General features: G+C 43.3%; 1 protein-coding gene across 25 annotated transcripts in view; it reads right to left on the reverse strand.

The window, feature by feature from the left end:
* sulf1 (sulfatase 1) overlaps positions 1-21,109 on the reverse strand; it is a 403,560-nt gene that overhangs the window by 53,084 nt on the left and 329,367 nt on the right. For all 25 annotated transcript variants that reach the window (XM_072571458.1, XM_072571453.1, XM_072571452.1 and 22 more), the window contains 4 exons: positions 20,711-20,886; positions 12,991-13,119; positions 8,738-8,794; positions 2,697-2,826 (listed from right to left, as the gene is read on the reverse strand). In XM_072571458.1, coding sequence (XP_072427559.1) covers positions 2,697-2,826; positions 8,738-8,794; positions 12,991-13,119; positions 20,711-20,886 — 492 coding nt within the window. The remainder of the gene's footprint in view (positions 1-2,696; positions 2,827-8,737; positions 8,795-12,990; positions 13,120-20,710; positions 20,887-21,109) is intronic.

A 21,109-nucleotide genomic window follows, 5' to 3' on the forward strand; every position in this document is an offset into this window, starting at 1 on the left:
TAAAAATCTTTTTACTATTGTTTACTGTATTTGCAGGAATATCCAAACCAAACTTCATCACTGAATTAATATTCATTTGCCTGTGGCCTCCTTAACTCCCACAAAAGTTGGCATTGGAAGAATTTCATTTCATAAGCTCCTATTTTTCATCTGATCTGTTACTGAAGATCAGAACAACCAGTCTGTTGTGGCGTAATAATGGACAAATCAAGCTTCCTCACACTCATTCACAGTGGATATTAAAGGCAGAAAATGTTAATCTCAATGCAAAAGCCAAGAAGTTGAACCACGAAAACAACACTAAAATGGGGAATGGTTCTGTACATGTTGGAATCAAAATCTTTCTCGTTAACTTCTATATAAAGAATTTGAAGTGTTTTTTTTCCAGTGTCAACAACAGGGAAATAAAATATCACAGACAACACATAATATATCAATCCTATGACACAAGCAGTGACACAGAACTGAGCATAAAATTACTAACTGCTGCAGAAGACCACAGGAGTGCAATACCTTAGGGATAATCCCATTATAATTGAAGCATTCAGGCACTTTTCACAGTTAAATACATCGGTGCTTGGAAGTCATAGAATGGAATGTAATAAAAGAGGCTATAGTGGATCAGTGCAAACTTAAACCTGCTTCCAGTTGGGCACTTCAATGTAAAATATATTATCAATTGTTTTAAAGATTACAAGAGAATTTGACCACCTTTGGGATTGATTTATGTTAGTCTCTGTGAACAGGGGGATTTCTTACGTAAGCCAGGGTTTCTGAACTATTAACGTATTAACAACTGATAGATGGTTATTAAGGTTGTGTAGAGATTCTCATGGTTCTGTTTTACCATGGTTTTGCACAGCTGTAAAGGAATAGTTACTACAGATAGGATGGCTTTGTGTTATTCCTGCTTCAGGTAAGGCTGCTGCCATTTTCAATCGATGCTTCACTTGGACAGTAAAAGTGTTTGTCTTTCGATATTCATAGTTTCAAAAGGCACCATCCACAATCCACCCAAAGAAAGCAGGTATTGTTTAGCCCAACCAGTTCTCTTTAGGCCACTGGAGACTCGGCAATGAGGTTACAGATTGTTATTAAAAATAATTCTGCTGCGGCTGCTGATCCACAGTTCCTTGTGGTGCCTAGTTTTGAGTTTCAAGATCTATCCCAATTTACAAATGGTAGTGCAATTAAAAGATGCACATTGTAAAAACAGAGTTGAAAAGCAGCTGCTCCAAAGATTAAGAGAACTGGATGTGTCTCCAAAACTACGTCCAAGAGCAAGAACTGCAACTCCAGTGTTCTGAATTCTTAAACTGCTTTGGAAATATCAAGAACTGACAATGACAGACTTAGAACATCATAAGCAATTGAAATAGTTGATACCAAAAAAATTAGTCTTTTTAATGTTTAAATGAAACTATAGAAAATAGAAACACTGAAGATAGGAGCAGGAGGAGGCCATTCGGCCCTTCGAGTCTGCTCCACCATTCAGCACAAAATGGCTGATCATCCAACTCAATCGCTTAATCCTGCTTTCTCCCCATAACCTTTGATCCTATTCGCCCCAAGTGCTATATCCAGCCGCCTCTTGAATACATTCAATGCTTTGGCATCAACTACTTCCTGTGGTGATGAATTCATTACCAGGAACATTCTTCCTGCAACTACCATGGAATTTTATACATCTCTGTGAGATCTCCCCTCACTCACTTACCTTAAAGCAAGTGATGCTGCTCTTAGTGATATATTATTGTTGGGCAGCTGTTGGGATCATAGTCAGGCTTTCTTCCCTTACTTATTAGCTGGGAGAGAGTCTGACAGTGCTTTGCTGTAAAATCCAGGCTCTTGTGTGTGTGAGGGAGGAATGTTGGTCAGGAGATGGGAGACCTCCCTGGTTTTCTTTAATACCCTTGATGTCTAATTGACAGCAGAGCATTTGATAACAATGTATTTGGAAGAAAAGCTAATGAATCCATCCCACAGGATTTCATTGAAATGTCAATTTAGGCTAACATTCAATGTGTTGTGAGAGAAACAGAATTCATTCACAGGGATTATTCAGATAGAATACAACACGATTATATTCTTGGTGACAGAATTTTTTTTTATATAGCCGCAACATTTTAAAGGCATCTGGATGGGTATATGACTAGGAAGGGTTTGGAGGGATATGGGCCAGGTGCTGGCAGGTGGGACTAGATTGGGTTGGGATATCTGGTCGGCATGGACGTGTTGGACCGAAGGGTCTGTTTCCATACTGTACATCTCTACGACTCTATGAGTAAGTCTTCAAAGCTCTTGAAGAGGATAGTAGTCATGCGTTCTACTTACAGCTGATTGTGAGTTTTGATGATTGGCACCGAGTCTTTGCAGCTTTAATTAGGTTTACAACCTGCCCTTGTAGTAATTTCTCTGCGCTAAACAACTTTAGACTTTGACAATTGGCAGTAGTCCTGTGATTCCTGTAAACACCGAGCAACTGACATGAGACAGCGTGGCTTCAAACAACGTTAACAAGCTGAAGTAGATGCAGACCTCCTTCACCTACGTTCTTAAAGCCAGTCAGGAAAGTTTTGGGTTTCCAATGCAACATAATACATTTGCTTGCTTGTTAGTATAAAGCAGCAGACATACTAACCCATGTAAGAGGAAAAGTAGCTAATTTATGGTTAAGTTTAGCTGTGCTTATTTACCTGTCCTGGCTGTTCGCAGGCGGTCTGGTACTTTGCCTGTTGGCACACTTCTTTCACTCTTTCATATTTAGGAAGGTAATTGGTTTGTTGTGCATCACCAGCTCCCTCTTCTTTCTTACGGAGTAATTTGCTGGAAAGAAAGGAGTAACAAAATTTTCTCGTGAATTGGAAAAATGAGGCTTTTTACACTTTGTACTCGGCAAAAGCAATGCCCAGTTACAACATAGCAGCATGATTTCAATTAGGAGAACTTTTGGCCAAAATATCAACTTTCCTGCTCCTCAGATGCTGTCCTTTTCCAGCACCACACTCTTGTCTCTAATCTCCAGCACTCACTTTCACCTAGGCAATTTCCCATGGCCAATCCACCGAACCTACACAACTTCGGACAGTGGGAGGAAACTGGAGCACCCGGAGGAAACCCACACAGACACGGGGAGAATGTGCAAACTCTACACAGACAGTTGCCTGAGGCTGGAATTGAACCCAGGTCCATGGTGCTGTGAGGTAGCAGTGCTAACCACTGATGCGCTGTGTCATCCCAAACATTTTTCTTATCCTTCTCTCAAAACTGTGTGCCTGATCCCTCAACCACAAGCAGGCAGAAAGAGTCTTCCCCTCTCCTTCAGCATTGCAGAGGTGACGTTCCATTCTACTGCCCTGTTACCCCTAACAATCCCTATCCTCCCTCACAGCACCTTCTGATACAAGTGCAGGAAATAAAGCACCTGCCCCTCTGTGCAGATCTCCCTGCACTTCTTCTGAGGTGAAACAGAAATGGGTTTGCATTCTTTCAATTTAAAACAATGTATCCTCTATTTGCAAAGTAGTTTCTTCTAAATTGGGGAAACAAAATGCAGGTTGGTATCACCGGAAACCTCCATTTGGACAACACCCATCAGCTTCCTCCCGTTTCAATTCCCAGCTCCATTCAGATTCTAAGCCTCCTGTACTGTTCCACTGAAGCCTGCGCTGCAATGAAGAAATACCATCTCAGCTTTTGATTCACCACTTTACAACCTTTCAGACTGAGTTCAACTACTACAGATCAGAAAATCTCTGCCTCTATTTCCCTTAATGGTTTCACTAATTCCATTTACACCTAACACATGCTTTTTCTCAATACTTTCTCCTTGAGTTCCACCACCATCCTTGCTGATAAATATGCCTGCCTTTCAGATTTTTACAGACGTTTCCAAACCCCATTTTCCCACCTCTACTCCTGTCATGAACCTATGACTCTTTTACGTTTTGATAAAAGGTCATTAACTCTGTCTTTCTGACCATGGGAATGACACCTGACCTGCTGAACATTTCCATGAATTTTCTGGAAGGGACTAATTTCTTCCCGATAAAATGATGAATTATTTAATGCTCGCTTCTACATCAGAGTCATAGAGATGTACAGCATGGAAACAGATCCTTCGGTCCAACCGAGGCATCTGATTAGCCGCAGATCAACATGACACTCTGCTTTCCAAAAACAAAAGGAACATGCTTTGTATTGGTGAATATACTTTATTTCTAGATTTAATATACTGACACACTTGTCTTGATGCTGTAACCAGAGAGAGAGAGAGAGAGAGAGAGAAAGAGAGAGAGCAAGAGCAAGAGAGAGTGAAATAAGTTTTACAGAGCTGAATTTATGTGATTCACCTCCAAAGTAATCTGCTGGAAACATGTCAGCTGATTGATGCACATTGTCTAAGTGAAACGACTACAAACACAGAGAGGTGAACATTAATTTTCTGCCAGTAAGACATATGTTACCCTTCACCATGTTAAGATAATTGATGTAAGTTTCAAGAGGTAGCCACTAGTCCTCAGGTAAGAAGTGTATGCGGAATCACAAAGACTGGAGGAAGAAAAATCAATATCTATTACAGCAGTGAGTCCAAAGTTTAATGTTCCTTTCCTTGGGCTTGGTTCTCATCAGTGCTCAGCTTCTTTTTTGAGATGGTCAGTCGCAGTCCATGGAATATGTTGACATTCAGGAAACTGAGAGCTAATCATAATTATGTCTCTGTCCTTTAGATGGATGCTTTGATTTGTGAAGTTGCTAAAATACTCACTTATAAAGCAGGAATTAGGAATATTATGACACAGAACAGAGTGGATGATTTAAATTTGTTGCTGGTGAAGAAAGTGGTTTCTCACATATTATTGACAGGGGCTCATTCTAACTCAGCAAGTGATTCAACAAAAGGATAACTCCACAAAAAACTCAAACTAATGTTAGTGCATGTTTTGCTATTTCCTTTGGCCTTTTGAGCATTCTTGACAAAGCGGTGACGAAAATGTATTACATAGTTGGAGCAAACTGCTTCCTGATGGATATCAAGCTCAACATGAATTAATAGAGGCAGCTGAAGAGATATCACTGAGACAACTATTGAATTCTGCTGATTCTGCTTTCATCTCCTTATAGCTCAATCATGCTTCAGTAACTTATTAATTAGCTTCACCAACTCCATTCGCACGCCTGATGGGATAATCATGGTGGCTCGGTGGTTAGCACCGCTATCTCACAGTGCTAGGGACCTGGGTTCAATTCCAGCCTTGGGTGACTGTCTATGTGGAGTTTACTTTTTCTCCTTGTGCCTGTGTGGGTTTCCTCTGGGTACTCCCGTTTCTGCCCACAATCCTAAAGATTTGCAGGTTAGGTGAATTGGTCATGCTAAATGGCCCATAGTATTCAGGGGTGTGTAGGTTAGGTGCATTATTGTGGAGGAATGGGTCTGGGTGGGGGACTTGTTAGGTGAAATGGCCTGTTTCCACACTAGACATTCTATTCTATTCTAAAATGGTTGTTAAAATAAATGAGAATTATTTGGCAAAAGTTGTCTTGTCATACAATTCTTATAGCAGCTATTGTAATGTAAGATTACATCTCTACTACTGAGGAAAAGGTTATTGAAGTGAGGATTGAATCAACCTGATAAGAACATACAAACTAGGACAGGAAGTAGGCAATTCTGCCCCTCGAAACTGCTCCACCATTTATTATAATAACAGCCGATCTCATCCTAGCCTCAACTCCACTTTCCTGCCTGCTCTCCATAAGTCTTCATTGCATTACTAATTTTAAAAAATCTGTCCATCTCCTCCTTAAACGTACTCAATGTCCCAACATCGTCTACACTGTGGGATAATGAATTCCATCGATTCATTTGAGAGAAGTAATTTCTTCTCATCTCTGTTTGAAATCTGCTACCCCTTATCTGAAAACTATAACCTCTCATTCTAGACAGCGCCACACAAAATATATAACAGAGGATGCAAAAGCCTATTAGTTAGGTTAGACCAATTCAGTGTTATCATTTTGCGGATTATAGTTGCCAAAGCTTGAGAAATAAACATATGTCTACTATGCCTACCTACATTTACTTTGTATATCTTCTTTAGTATTTTACGTACCTCAATGAGCTCTCCTCTCATTCTTTAAAACCCAAGAGACTGTGGACCTAAACTGCTCAATATCCCTGCATACGACAAACCCCTGATCTCTGGAATCAATCAAACAAACCCCCTCTGAAATGTCTCCAATGAAATTACACCCCTCCTCAAGTCAGGGGACCAAAACAGACAAATGCAAAACAAAACTGACTTGCTTGCTTTAAACCCTTCCTACATGTTGTTTCCATTAATTTCCACATGAGATTAAAATTGACTCCACTAATGTTGTTAACTGGTCAGCCTTTTAAGGGTGCCTAATCTTAAAATTACCCATTTACTTCTCAATCTCTGGCAACTATATTTAGCAAGAAGATAACACTGAATTGGTCTGACCTAACTAATATGCTTTAGTAATCTTTGTTATGTTACCAATTAATCCCGCCATCTTAACCTGCCAACTAAGATTTGAAGGTTATTCAACAAATTTCAGTACAAACACTGTTACCTGACTTCTTTGATCACTGGCACTCAGTAGTTTGTGGGAGGTTGGTTGGAGACACAAAAAAAACTGCCGATGCTGGAATCCAAGGTCCAGAAGAAGGAGGCTGGAAGAGCACAACAAGCCAGGCAGGTGGAGCACCTCCTGATGGTGCCTGGCTTGCTGTATTCTTCCAGCCTCCTGCTTGTCTACCTGTGGGAGGTTGGTGGCAATTTCCTGTCTCCTAAAACATTGGCTTGTCCATGGGGTTGTCAGCTCCATTGAGCATCACCCGGTGTGTTTCAGGAGCAGCGGTCTGGGGCGGCAGTCACTGTCATTATTACTTCAGAAGCAAATAGTGAACTAAGCAGCTGCACAACCCACTCAGCCATGATTTCTCTGGACTCTCTTCATAACCAGCCAAGCTGCTTGTTTCTGCTGATCTCTTCCAATGCACTTCCAAACATTCAACCAGCAGAGGCCACAAACCTCAGTGACACAACCTCCTAGCTGTCAGTGTCAATGTTCGCCATCTTCACATCCTCATGTGCAGGTGTCTCTTGTAGTGGAGGCTTGGATTCCCAGAGAATTGTGACCCTGTGGCCAATTACTGAAGAGAGGGTTTTGTGCACATGGGCCTCATCCAGCCAATGAACATGGCTGAGCTAGGTCAGATGTCATTGGCTTAGTGTGAAGAATGTACATTGATGGAATCAGCTTGCTGAAGGATTTATGAATTGGTGACTTTGGCCAAGGTTTCTGTCTGATAGAGGTAACATGGGAAATATTTTTTCCAAGATGTCCAATGGGAATGGTTGTGATAGGAGGTGATGGCTGAGTGCTACAATCTCTAGACTATTAATCCATAGACCCAGGTAGAGTTCTGGGGACCTGGGTTTGAATCCTGCCATGGAAGAGGGTGGAAGTTGAATTCAATTTGAAAAAAATCTGGAATTGAGGATCTAATGACAACAATGACACAGCTGTGAATTGTCAGAAAAGCTCATCTGGGTCACTAATATCCCTTTTGGGAAGGAAATCTGCCACCTTTACCTGGCCTGACCTGCATGTGACTCTAGACCTGTTGAAATGCAGTTGATACTCAACCTGCCTCTGGGTAATAACTGACTCCCACATTCCGTGAGTGAATAAGAAACATGTTGTTACAAATGCTGGTACAGGTTCATGATCTTTGCATTGTGCGCATCCTGGGGCGGAGACCCCTTGCTACAGGAAAGAGCTGAGGAGTTATCCTCTAAGTCTTGGTCAATATTTGGTGAAGCAACTGCGAACATATTGAAGCTTGTTGTTTAATACACATGTGATCACCATTCACTCTCAAAGCATGGACTAGACCAAGTGATTTCCTCATGGGTCCTTCCATTTTGCCATTGTAACTTGGCTGGAGGTGCAGCAGACAGCTCAATGATAGATATAAATAGAATTCCACTGCACTTCTAACAAACGTACAACGAGCAAGATATTCTGAGCCTGGTTATTAAATCACAAATAGCTCCTTGATAATTAGAGAAGATGAAGGGATTGAAAGTTCATGTGGCACTCTTAATGAATACTTCTGTCAGGGTATTAACTCCAGTGTATTTTCCCCTTTGCCCGTCTGCAGGCAGAAACCCAAGATCATGAATGAGGAATGTCTGCCTCACTAACATATCACTTCAATGACTTCCAGTCTGAGCAATGATATTACACCTGCTTTTAAAAAAAATATAGAATTTAATGTTCTTCCTGCTCTGCTTTTTTAATGATTCAATAAGTTAGGTTTTAGAGCTTATTACTGCATTAATAATGACTCAGAACTCAGCATTTCTTTGTCAAGTAAGTTATATCAGTAATGACTTTCTGGATGCTTTGTCACCACAAAATTACAGAAACTAGTGAACTGAACACAAACTGTTTTTCAGAATTAATTCCTTAACTGAAAATAAAGTAAGAAAGATCTGTGCAACAATGAGAAAATATAATTACTATTAGGTTTAAATCATATGGAAATTGGAAAAGTGCACAACAGTTTTTACTCCTTGTGTAGAATTCTCAACAGAATAATTTTGTTCTTAAAGTGCAATGCTTGGAAGCATGTCTTTCTTGGTGATGGCAAAGCGCCCACATATAATGTATTGTGTGATACTCTTGATGCACTGTATCTTACCCTCTCTCAATGAGGAATGTGTCACGCCAAATCCTAGCCTTCTTATTTGAACGGAATCTGCAAGAAAAGACATGCTGGATGTTAAAGACTAACTTACAAATGGCACTACATGGCTAATACATCTGGGTGTCTCCTCATTTCAAGAATGCCAATTGGTGTCTTCATCAGAAACAATGCATCCCGGAATGACTACTTCAGAGATAGGTGGCTGCTTCAGAAATGGTATTCATTGATGATAGTTGTCTCTCTTTCAAAGGGCAAACAAAAAAAATTCATTCAACTCATAGAGTCATAGAGATGTACAGCACGGAAACAGACCCTTCGGTCCAACTCGTCCATGCCGACCAGATATCCCAACCCAATCTAGTCCCACCTGCCAGCATCCGGCCCATATCCCTCCAAACCCTTCCTATTCATGTACCCATCCAGATGCCTCTTAAATGTTGCAATTGTACCAGCCTCCACCACTTCTTTGTGCAGCTCATTCCATACCCGTACCACCCTCTGGGTGACAACATTGCCCTGTAGGTCTCTTTTATATCTTTCCCCTCTCACCCTAAACCTATGCCCCTCTAGTTCTGGACTCCCCGACCCCCGGGAAAAGACTTTGCCTATTTACTCTATCCATGCCCCTCATAATTTTGTAAACCCCTATAAGGTCACCCCTCAGCCAGAAAATAACACCGTCTTATTCCTCTACAAAACACTGCCCCAGGTTAAATTAATAGTTACGGCTTATATTTTAAGTTTAACTCATTTACAACATTCTGATTCTTTGTTGTCATACCAACGGATTCACCATTATTTACAATTATCGTCTGCCACAGTTACTCAAACAGTCTGGTTCCTTCAAAATATATGGGGAACACAAAGTTTTACTGATATATAGTGAACTGTGATGTGGACGGTAATAAACTTTTGGGGAATATAGACAGGCTGCTGATATGGGCAGACACATGGCAGGTGAGATGTAATGCAGCAAATTCCAAAGTCACATACTTTGCTTGAAAGAATGAGAAGAGGTACCGAAAACTAAAGGAATACAATTCTAAAGTGCGGATTCCTGGGTTATATGTAGATGAATCATTGAAGTTTACAGGCAAGTTAGGAACAATGCTAAAAAAAACAGCAGTCAAGACTTTGGACTCTATAAGTAAAGGCTTCAAATAGAAATGTGGGTAAATTATGAATCTGTGTAAGACATTGGAACAGACTGAAGTGGAGAATTTTGTCAAATTCTGGGCAGTGCACTTTATTTAGGATGCAAAGATTTTAAAGAGATCCTGTAGAAAAAGATCATAAAAATGGTTCCAGAAGGATTTAATTTATCGGGAGAGATTGGTGAACATCCCAGAGAAAGAACTGAATAGAAAAGTGTTCAAAACTATCAAGGGTCAGAGGTTAGTTAGTTCAGTTAGCTGGACTACAAGTTTACAATGTAGAGTGATGTGAGTTCAATTCCTGCACTGGGTGAGGGTTATCCTGAAGGGCTTTCCTTATAAAGCTCTCCCCTGGCCTGAGGCATGGTAATCCTTGGGTTAAACCATGACCAGTCATCTGTCTCTCTCTGTAGTGAGACAGCAACCCTATGATTGACTATGCCGACTTTACCTTTATAGACTGGGAGAAATGTTCTCATTGGAGGAAGGATCAAAGATAAGAAACTAATAGTTTAATTTAATTTGCAAAACAAAAAATCTGAAGTTGATATGAAAGAAATGTTCCTGGGGTGCAAGTGATTGTGATCTGGAATGCACTGCCTGAGAATGTGACAGAGGCAGGCTCAATCAATTGCTTCTTCAATGACTATAGATCATTATCTTGGATGACGTACAGACATGTCAAACTTTTTAAATTCCAACATGCTTTCCTTTAAAAGAGGACAGATACAGCCAAGATTATTGAAATTGCAATTCCAGTGGCCAGCTGGAGAGTAACTGTGGAATGTAACAAATGAAGGTGTCATTGAGTGAGGAAAAAATACGCACAAATTGAAAAATAATCTTCTGGGAGAGTTGTGTCTTCCTGTTCAAGAATACATGGCCTGGACAATGGCCTGTGTTACTAGTTGAAGATGATGTGCTGGTGAGCTGAGATACTCATTTGTACTGGCCTGGGTTGGAGTGCTAATTTACAGTGAAGGCCACAGACAAAGAACCACCCATTGTCACCCTGGATTGCAGAAACAACGGACTCTTTTGCTCTGAGTGCTAGAAGCCAGAAAGACAGTCAGAAGGAAGGAGGATTTCAACTGGACTGCAAAGCTCACAATCTTGAAATCAACTGCCAAACTCTCTAACTATTCTTCAAGAACAAGACTGAGACTGATCCACATATTGTTTAACCTATTATTTCTTCTTATATTTAATAACTAACAAAGTCACTCTTTAGTTAACTTAAGAAAGCCTGGTTAATTTGGCTCCCTTTAAAACAAATTCTAGGAGAAGGGAATCCACAAGGGAATGGATCCTTGTTGTAACCAACTGAGAGGATGAGTGCATAAAAACAGAAGGAGCTAGACCATCCCTCCTCACCTGGGAGCTTGACAATTTGGGTATCCATCAGGAACCGTAATAATTTGGGGAACATAATAATATTCCAAAAGGGAACTGTTATAGAACATAGAACATAGAACAATACAGCACAGAACGGACCCTTTGGCCCTCGATGTTGCGCCAACCGGTGAACCTATCTCAGCTCATCCCCCTACACTATCCCATCATCATCCATGTGCTTATCCAAGGATTGTTTAAATCTCCCTAATGTGGCTGAGTTGACTACATTAGCAGGTAGGGCATTCCACGCCCTTACCACACTCTGCGTAAAGAACCTACCTCTGACATCTGTCTTAAATCTATCACCCCTCAATTTGTAGTTATGCCCCTTCGTACAAGCTGACACCATCATCCTAGGGAAAAGACTTTCACTGTCTACCCTATCTAATCCTCTGATCATCTTGTATGTCTCTATCAAATCCCCTCTTAGCCTTCTTCTTTCCAATGAGAACAGACCCAAGTCTCTCAGCCTTTCCTCATAAGACCTTCCCTCCAGACCAGGCAACATCCTGGTAAATCTCCTCTGCACCTTTTCCAATGCTTCCACATCTTTCCCGAAATATGGCGATGAGAGCTGTACACAATATTCGAAGTGTGGCCGCACTAGTGTTTTGTATAGTTGCAGCATGATATTGTGGCTCGGGAACTCAATCCCTCTACCAATGAAACCAAACACACCGTATGCCTTCTTAACAGCACTATCAACCCGGGTGGTAACTTTCAGGGATCTATGAACATAGACTCCAAGATCCCTCTGCACATCCACACCACCAAGAATCTTTCCATTGACCCAGTACTCTGCCTTCCTGATATTCTTCCCAAAGTGCATCACCTCACATTTAGCTACAATGAACTCCATTATGTACCTGAAGGAAAGAAATTTATACACTAGCATGGAAGTGTCAAGGAGTGGTTTAGCTAAATTGCTCCTTTTCAGATTCCAAATCAGTACCATAAACAGAAATTGCTGGAGAAATTCAGGAGATCAGGCAGTATCTGTGGAGAGAAGGCAGAGTTAACTTTTCAGTGACCCTTCTTGAAGCTCCTCCGATCCTCAAAGCCAGCTTACTGGATGAAGGCAGCAGACCACGTGGTGCTCGTGACCCATCCAACCACCCCGGATGGAATCCATCTACCAGGGCCGCTGTCAAGGAAAGGCCGCCAGCATTCTCAAACATCCATCCCACCCTGGCAATGTTTTTCTACAACCTCTACCATCAGGGAGGAGGTACAGAAGCCTGAACACATGGATCAGGCAGTTTCAAAACAGTTTCTACCCTACTGTTAGAATACTGAATGGACAATCTCTTAACATTCACCTGTACCTGTGATTTTGTTTTTGCTGCTGTTTACCTATTATTTGCTTATCTATGCTATTTAACTCTGTGATCTGCCTGTATTGCTTGCAAGACAAAACTTTTCACTGTGCCTCGGTACACGTGACAATAAATTTAATCCAATTCAATTCAAAACTCAAAAATGTTAATGATGCTTTCTCTACACAGCTGCTGCCAGGCCTGCTGAGTTTCTCCAGCAATTTCTGTTTTTGCTTCAGGTTTCCAGTTTCTGCAGTTCTTAGTTTTTATTTTAAAGTCTAAATCAGTTGCGGTGTTCTTTAGTATTCCCCTCTGGCTCCTGTGTTATCAAAATCATACCGCGTTGTATGTTAGGTGCCAGATTTCAATCATTTTCGCTAACCTGTTCCTTGGTTTCTCAGATTCCAATAGTTTCAGTATAGACTTGCCGTCCATATCTGGTGGAACATCAAGGCCTGCAATATCTAAGATGGTGGGAGCGAGGTCAATATTCAGAACCAGCTGAGGAATGCTGTTGAAATAAACACAACCACAATAATGGAATACCATGAGCTAAACAAAATGTATCTGATTTCTCACAAAAAGACTTATGACTTTACACTAAACAAAAAGAGCTAATATTGCTTCAATATGGATTTGAAAAACAGCAATTATTTTTAACGGTTGAACCCAGTGTGGACATTTAATGTTAAAAATTTCCTTTGCAATACAGTCATCACATTTCCAGAACAAATAGACGTAGTTGGATTGTCGCATCTACGATGTTTAAAGTATTCAGCTGAAGCAATCTGCAGTGTATTAATATCCCTGCCGTTTGGCATACTGCCTTTTCAAATAATTATCTAAATTTGTCTGAAAATACAATTTTATGGGCAGGTTTTCTCATGCCCTTCCTCCATCCCTGAGCTCCCGTTAAGCTCTTGATTGTTGCATTTTTCTGTCCCAAATCAGTTACAAGACACCTCTTGTAGAGCCTCTTGTAATCTCGAGCCAGCAGCAGGAGGCAGGAAAATATCAGAGGGATCTGCTTCTCAGGTATCATAGCCTCTGTGAGGCTGACCATTTCATGCAGTACTTGGATCTCAGCAGAAATCCAGGGTGGCACATACCTTGGGAACCTCTGCCCTAGACTGGTCAATGGACAAATCAAAAAATGCACTAATATGTCAGGATTCGCTCAGTCACATCTCCACACCCCAACTCATCAATGTAGCTGCCTTGGATCTGTGGTCAAGCCGCAAGACCTCAGGGAAGTCCTAACAAGCAAGCACTGTCCAATTGTCACCCCCTCCGCCTGACTTTGGTACCTGGGATGTCAGGGTGCCAGTTAGCGCAATTGGCTGGAGAGCTGCTTTGCAATACAGAGGGCTGGCAACAAGATTCAATTGCCACACTGGCTCATGTCATTGCGATGATATCGCTCTCATGACCTTACCCCCACCCCCACTACCTTATACATGACCTTACCCCCACCCCCACTACCTTATACATGACCTTACCCCCACCCCCACTACCTTATATATGACCTTACCCCCACCCCCACTACCTTATACATGACCTTACCCCCACCCCCACTACCTTATACATGACCTTACCCCCACCCCCACTACCTTATACATGACCTTACCCCCACCCCCACTACCTTATATATGACCTTACCCCCACCCCCACTACCTTATACATGACCTTACCCCCACCCCCACTACCTTATATATGACCTTACCCCCACCCCCACTACCTTATACATGACCTTACCCCCACCCCCACTACCTTATACATGACCTTACCCCCACCCCCACTACCTTATATATCACCTTACCCCCACCCCCACTACCTTATACATGACCTTACCCCCACCCCCACTACCTTATACATGACCTTACCCCCACCCCCACTACCTTATATATGACCTTACCCCCACCCCCACTACCTTATACATGACCTTACCCCCACCCCCACTACCTTATACATGACCTTAGCCCCACCCCCACTACCTTATACATGACCTTACCCCCACCCCCACTACCTTATATATCACCTTACCCCCACCCCCACTACCTTATACATGACCTTACCCCCACCCCCACTACCTTATACATGACCTTACCCCCACCCCCACTACCTTATATATGACCTTACCCCCACCCCCACTACCTTATACATGACCTTACCCCCACCCCCACTACCTTATATATGACCTTACCCCCACCCCCACTACCTTATATATGACCTTACCCCCACCCCCACTACCTTATACATGACCTTACCCCCACCCCCACTACCTTATATATGACCTTACCCCCACCCCCACTACCTTATATATGACCTTACCCCCACCCCCACTACCTTATACATGACCTTACCCCCACCCCCACTACCTTATATATGACCTTACCCCCACCCCCACTACCTTATGTATGACCTTACCCCCACCCCCACTACCTTATATATGACCTTACCCCCACCCCCACTACCTTATACATGACCTTACCCCCACCCCCACTACCTTATACATGACCTTACCCCCACCCCCACTACCTTATACATGACCTTACCCCCACCCCCACTACCTTATATATGACCTTACCCCCACCCCCACTACCTTATATATCACCTTACCCCCACCCCCACTACCTTATACATGACCTTACCCCCACCCCCACTACCTTATACATGACCTTACCCCCACCCCCACTACCTTATACATGACCTTACCCCCACCCCCACTACCTTATATATCACCTTACCCCCACCCCCACTACCTTATACATGACCTTACCCCCACCCCCACTACCTTATACATGACCTTACCCCCACCCCCACTACCTTATATATCACCTTACCCCCACCCCCACTACCTTATATATCACCTTACCCCCACCCCCACTACCTTATACATGACCTTACCCCCACCCCCACTACCTTATACATGACCTTACCCCCACCCCCACTACCTTATATATGACCTTACCCCCACCCCCACTACCTTATATATGACCTTACCCCCACCCCCACTACCTTATACATGACCTTACCCCCACCCCCACTACCTTATACATGACCTTACCCCCACCCCCACTACCTTATACATGACCTTACCCCCACCCCCACTACCTTATACATGACCTTACCCCCACCCCCACTACCTTATACATGACCTTACCCCCACCCCCACTACCTTATGTATGACCTTACCCCCACCCCCACTACCTTATACATGACCTTACCCCCACCCCCACTACCTTATACATGACCTTACCCCCACCCCCACTACCTTATACATGACCTTACCCCCACCCCCACTACCTTATACATGACCTTACCCCCACCCCCACTACCTTATACATGACCTTACCCCCACCCCCACTACCTTATATATGACCTTACCCCCACCCCCACTACCTTATATATGACCTTACCCCCACCCCCACTACCTTATACATGACCTTACCCCCACCCCCACTACCTTATACATGACCTTACCCCCACCCCCACTACCTTATACATGACCTTACCCCCACCCCCACTACCTTATATATCACCTTACCCCCACCCCCACTACCTTATACATGACCTTACCCCCACCCCCACTACCTTATACATGACCTTACCCCCACCCCCACTACCTTATACATGACCTTACCCCCACCCCCACTACCTTATACATGACCTTACCCCCACCCCCACTACCTTATATATGACCTTACCCCCACCCCCACTACCTTATACATGACCTTACCCCCACCCCCACTACCTTATATATGACCTTACCCCCACCCCCACTACCTTATATATGACCTTACCCCCACCCCCACTACCTTATATATGACCTTACCCCCACCCCCACTACCTTATACATGACCTTACCCCCACCCCCACTACCTTATATATGACCTTACCCCCACCCCCACTACCTTATATATGACCTTACCCCCACCCCCACTACCTTATACATGACCTTACCCCCACCCCCACTACCTTATATATGACCTTACCCCCACCCCCACTACCTTATACATGACCTTACCCCCACCCCCACTACCTTATACATGACCTTACCCCCACCCCCACTACCTTATATATGACCTTACCCCCACCCCCACTACCTTATATATGACCTTACCCCCACCCCCACTACCTTATATATGACCTTACCCCCACCCCCACTACCTTATACATGACCTTACCCCCACCCCCACTACCTTATACATGACCTTACCCCCACCCCCACTACCTTATACATGACCTTACCCCCACCCCCACTACCTTATACATGACCTTACCCCCACCCCCACTACCTTATACATGACCTTACCCCCACCCCCACTACCTTATATATGACCTTACCCCCACCCCCACTACCTTATATATGACCTTACCCCCACCCCCACTACCTTATATATGACCTTACCCCCACCCCCACTACCTTATACATGACCTTACCCCCACCCCCACTACCTTATATATGACCTTACCCCCACCCCCACTACCTTATACATGACCTTACCCCCACCCCCACTACCTTATACATGACCTTACCCCCACCCCCACTACCTTATATATGACCTTACCCCCACCCCCACTACCTTATACATGACCTTACCCCCACCCCCACTACCTTATACATGACCTTACCCCCACCCCCACTACCTTATACATGACCTTACCCCCACCCCCACTACCTTATACATGACCTTACCCCCACCCCCACTACCTTATACATGACCTTACCCCCACCCCCACTACCTTATACATGACCTTACCCCCACCCCCACTACCTTATACATGACCTTACCCCCACCCCCACTACCTTATATATGACCTTACCCCCACCCCCACTACCTTATATATGACCTTACCCCCACCCCCACTACCTTATACATGACCTTACCCCCACCCCCACTACCTTATACATGACCTTACCCCCACCCCCACTACCTTATATATGACCTTACCCCCACCCCCACTACCTTATATATGACCTTACCCCCACCCCCACTACCTTATATATCACCTTACCCCCACCCCCACTACCTTATACATGACCTTACCCCCACCCCCACTACCTTATACATGACCTTACCCCCACCCCCACTACCTTATACATGACCTTACCCCCACCCCCACTACCTTATATATGACCTTACCCCCACCCCCACTACCTTATACATGACCTTACCCCCACCCCCACTACCTTATATATGACCTTACCCCCACCCCCACTACCTTATATATCACCTTACCCCCACCCCCACTACCTTATACATGACCTTACCCCCACCCCCACTACCTTATATATGACCTTACCCCCACCCCCACTACCTTATATATCACCTTACCCCCACCCCCACTACCTTATATATGGTCACCCTCAGGTTAAACTTACCACCAGTTCTCTCTTGAGAAAGAGAGTGGTCTGCTGGAACTAAAGTGGCTTTATCTTTGCAGGGATCATAGAATCTCTACAGTATGGAACCGGTTCATTCGGCCCATCGAGTGTACACTGCCCCTGGGAACAACATCCCACCCAGACCTAAACACCCTCCACCCTAACCCTGTAACCCTGTAATTCCCATGGTCAATCCACCTAACCTGCACATCCCTGAACACAATGGGCAATTTCCCATGGCCAATCCACCTAACCTGCACATTCCTGAACACAATGGGCAACTTCCCATGGTCAATCCACCTAACCTGCACATCCCTGAACACAATGGGCAACTTCCCATGGTCAATCCACCTAACCTGCACATCCCTGAACACAATGGGCAACTTCCCATGGTCAATCCACCTAACCTGCACATCCCTGAACACAATGGGCAACTTCCCATGGTCAATCCACCTAACCTGCACATTCCTGAACACAATGGGCAATTTCCCATGGTCAATCCACCTAACCTGCACATCCCTGAACACAATGGGCAATTTCCCATGGTCAATCCACCTAACCTGCACATTCCTGAACACAATGGGCAATTTCCCATGGTCAATCCACCTAATCTGCACATCTCTGAACAGAATGGGCAAATTCCCATGGTCAATCCGCCTAATCTGCATATCCCTGAACACAATCAGCAATTTCCCATGGTCAATCCACCTAATTTGCACACCTTTGGACTATGGGAGGAAACCGGGACACCTGGAGAAAACCCATGCAGACACAGTGAGAACGTGCAAACTCCACACAGTCACTTGAGGGTGAATGCTAACCTGGGTCCCTGTCGCTGTGAGGCAGTAGTGTTAACCTGTCTCACTATCCACTTGTGGTAAATTATTTTAAATTTCCAAAGGTCCATTTTGAAACCTTTTCTCCAAATCTCCTTCTTAACTTTGTATTAATAAGAGGGAATTTTTGCTGCCTAGTGACTGGGCTGATTTTATGCTGGGTTGGGATCCAGCTTCTTGTACAAAAGTCAGGTGTGAGACCGTAACCCCAAACCTCCGACTCTGTCCGCCCGCTCCACTCTCCCAGCATGTGCCATGTGACTGCCAATCCATTAACTGGCCTGAGATCATGACTCCTGCTCTCCTTGGCACAGCCGTCAGCCAATCAAATAACAGTTGTGCCACAGGGAAACGTGAAGCGATGGAGCCAGCCTTCAAGGCAGGTGCTGGCTCTTGCCAGGGTAAAGCAGGCAGGGCCTGGTGACTGGCATCAAAGGGAATGGCGGATCAGGATTGATGGGACACAGGAAGTAAACGTGCTAGCAGGGTGTCTCCGATACTCGCATGGGGCGTGAAAAGATGCCAAACCACCTCTTTCCCCCACCCATTGCCCAATTAGCGCCTAACATCTGGTATCAGTTTCCCAGGCCAAGATCCCATCAGTCGTGGGAGGTGGTTCTTAGACAGCCACCTCAGTGTCTCAATTGGACAACAGGCAAGTGGGTGTCACAATGCTTCCCCCCTCTGCTGTTAAAGTTGTAGTGGGGCAAGAGGTAGGTGTCAGGAATAGCACTTCTGTATGGCACACAACTTTAATACTCCAGTCTTACGAACCAAGTATGGTAAGTGATATAGATGACTGCACACAATTATATATAAACTTGTATTATTAAAGAATTTAAATTAAAAGTAGATGGTAAACATTGTAGATCTGACACATTCATCTTCCTCAGCACATTCTTTCCATTAGTTTTGTTTCACCTTCTTTCTTTATTTTCCTTACTCTGAGGTATACTCTCGTCACTCACTATACTTACCCTTCATCTCCTCCCCACATGCTTTACAATATACCTCTCTCTTTTTCAAAATCTTTGTTTTGTTGACAGAAAGCAGTTTATAGCTGGTCACAGTTAGAACATTAATGATTGCTCTTAATATCCTGGGCTAAGGGTGAGAGAATTTTAGCTGGACTTCCCACTCAACATTGCTAATTATCTCTTAATAATGATGACTACTTGTGGGCCTATCTATAGATTGGGTGTAGGCATGAGGCTCACCACTAATTAACTTGCTAACTCTAGCTCACACATAATGAACAGCTCATTGAATAAAGCATTGGAAGGCTGCCACCTCTCAAGAATCATAACCACAGAAAGAGCCTCCGGCAAAGTGGGTGGAATATTGATAGGTTTATAAATAGCTTTGTGTTTTTTTTGGCCAATTTTCTCCTTTTACCTCTGACTGTGCTGACTTCTGCTGGGATGCAGATTCATCAGAGTTGATTGCTCTCTGAGATCTCACTAAAGTATCAGTGATTTCAAAACAATTATTATATTAATATCAATATTGTTTTCTTTAATTTGTCAATAATGTTTACTACCTTATTTATGTTAGGAATGCTTTGGAGCTGAGTGATTCCAATCTATTTTAATTGGTCATAAACTTTATAAGGAGGCATTTCTCTTCTAGCTTTCTCACAGGTTTCCAACATTTGATGTTAGTTTATATTTCTGATAAATTTAACTGTAACATTTGTAACTCGCTGATGGTACTGTAACAAAGTGTGAAAGCCCGATTAATGACTGTGCAAAGTGACAGTTTGCCTCAGAGTATATATTATAAAATAGAATCCTCAGCTACTCCTGTCAGCTTGAAAATTCCATAAATAATCCCTTAATTCCATAAATAATCCCTTAATTCCATAAATAATCCCTTACATTGACCCTGGTTCCACATTTGGTCCACGAACAAAGAAAGGAACTCGGATATCAAAGTCATATGGCATTGATTTTCCCTTTACCAGTCCAAATTGCCCAATGTGGTAACCATGGTCTGCAGTATAGATGACATAGGTGTTGTCCAGTTCCCCAGTCTCTGCAAGCATCTGAAATATCTAAAGCATAATAGAAGTTGTTTCATTATTATTTTAAATGGTTGTTTAAAAAAAAGCAAGGGAAATATTTTCATGAAAATTGCTATTCTGTAATATCATTCTTTACCAAGTAGCTGTTAAAAGAAGCAGAGCTGTCTGTCCTCTCTGTTTTAATGTTCAAAGGCATCCTGTTTTCTAGTGTACTTCCATACAAGTCAAATTCCCATTGAACATTAATTGGCTC

Source organism: Chiloscyllium punctatum, chromosome 5, assembly GCF_047496795.1.
Source record: "Chiloscyllium punctatum isolate Juve2018m chromosome 5, sChiPun1.3, whole genome shotgun sequence".
NCBI classification, from domain to species: domain Eukaryota; kingdom Metazoa; phylum Chordata; class Chondrichthyes; order Orectolobiformes; family Hemiscylliidae; genus Chiloscyllium; species Chiloscyllium punctatum.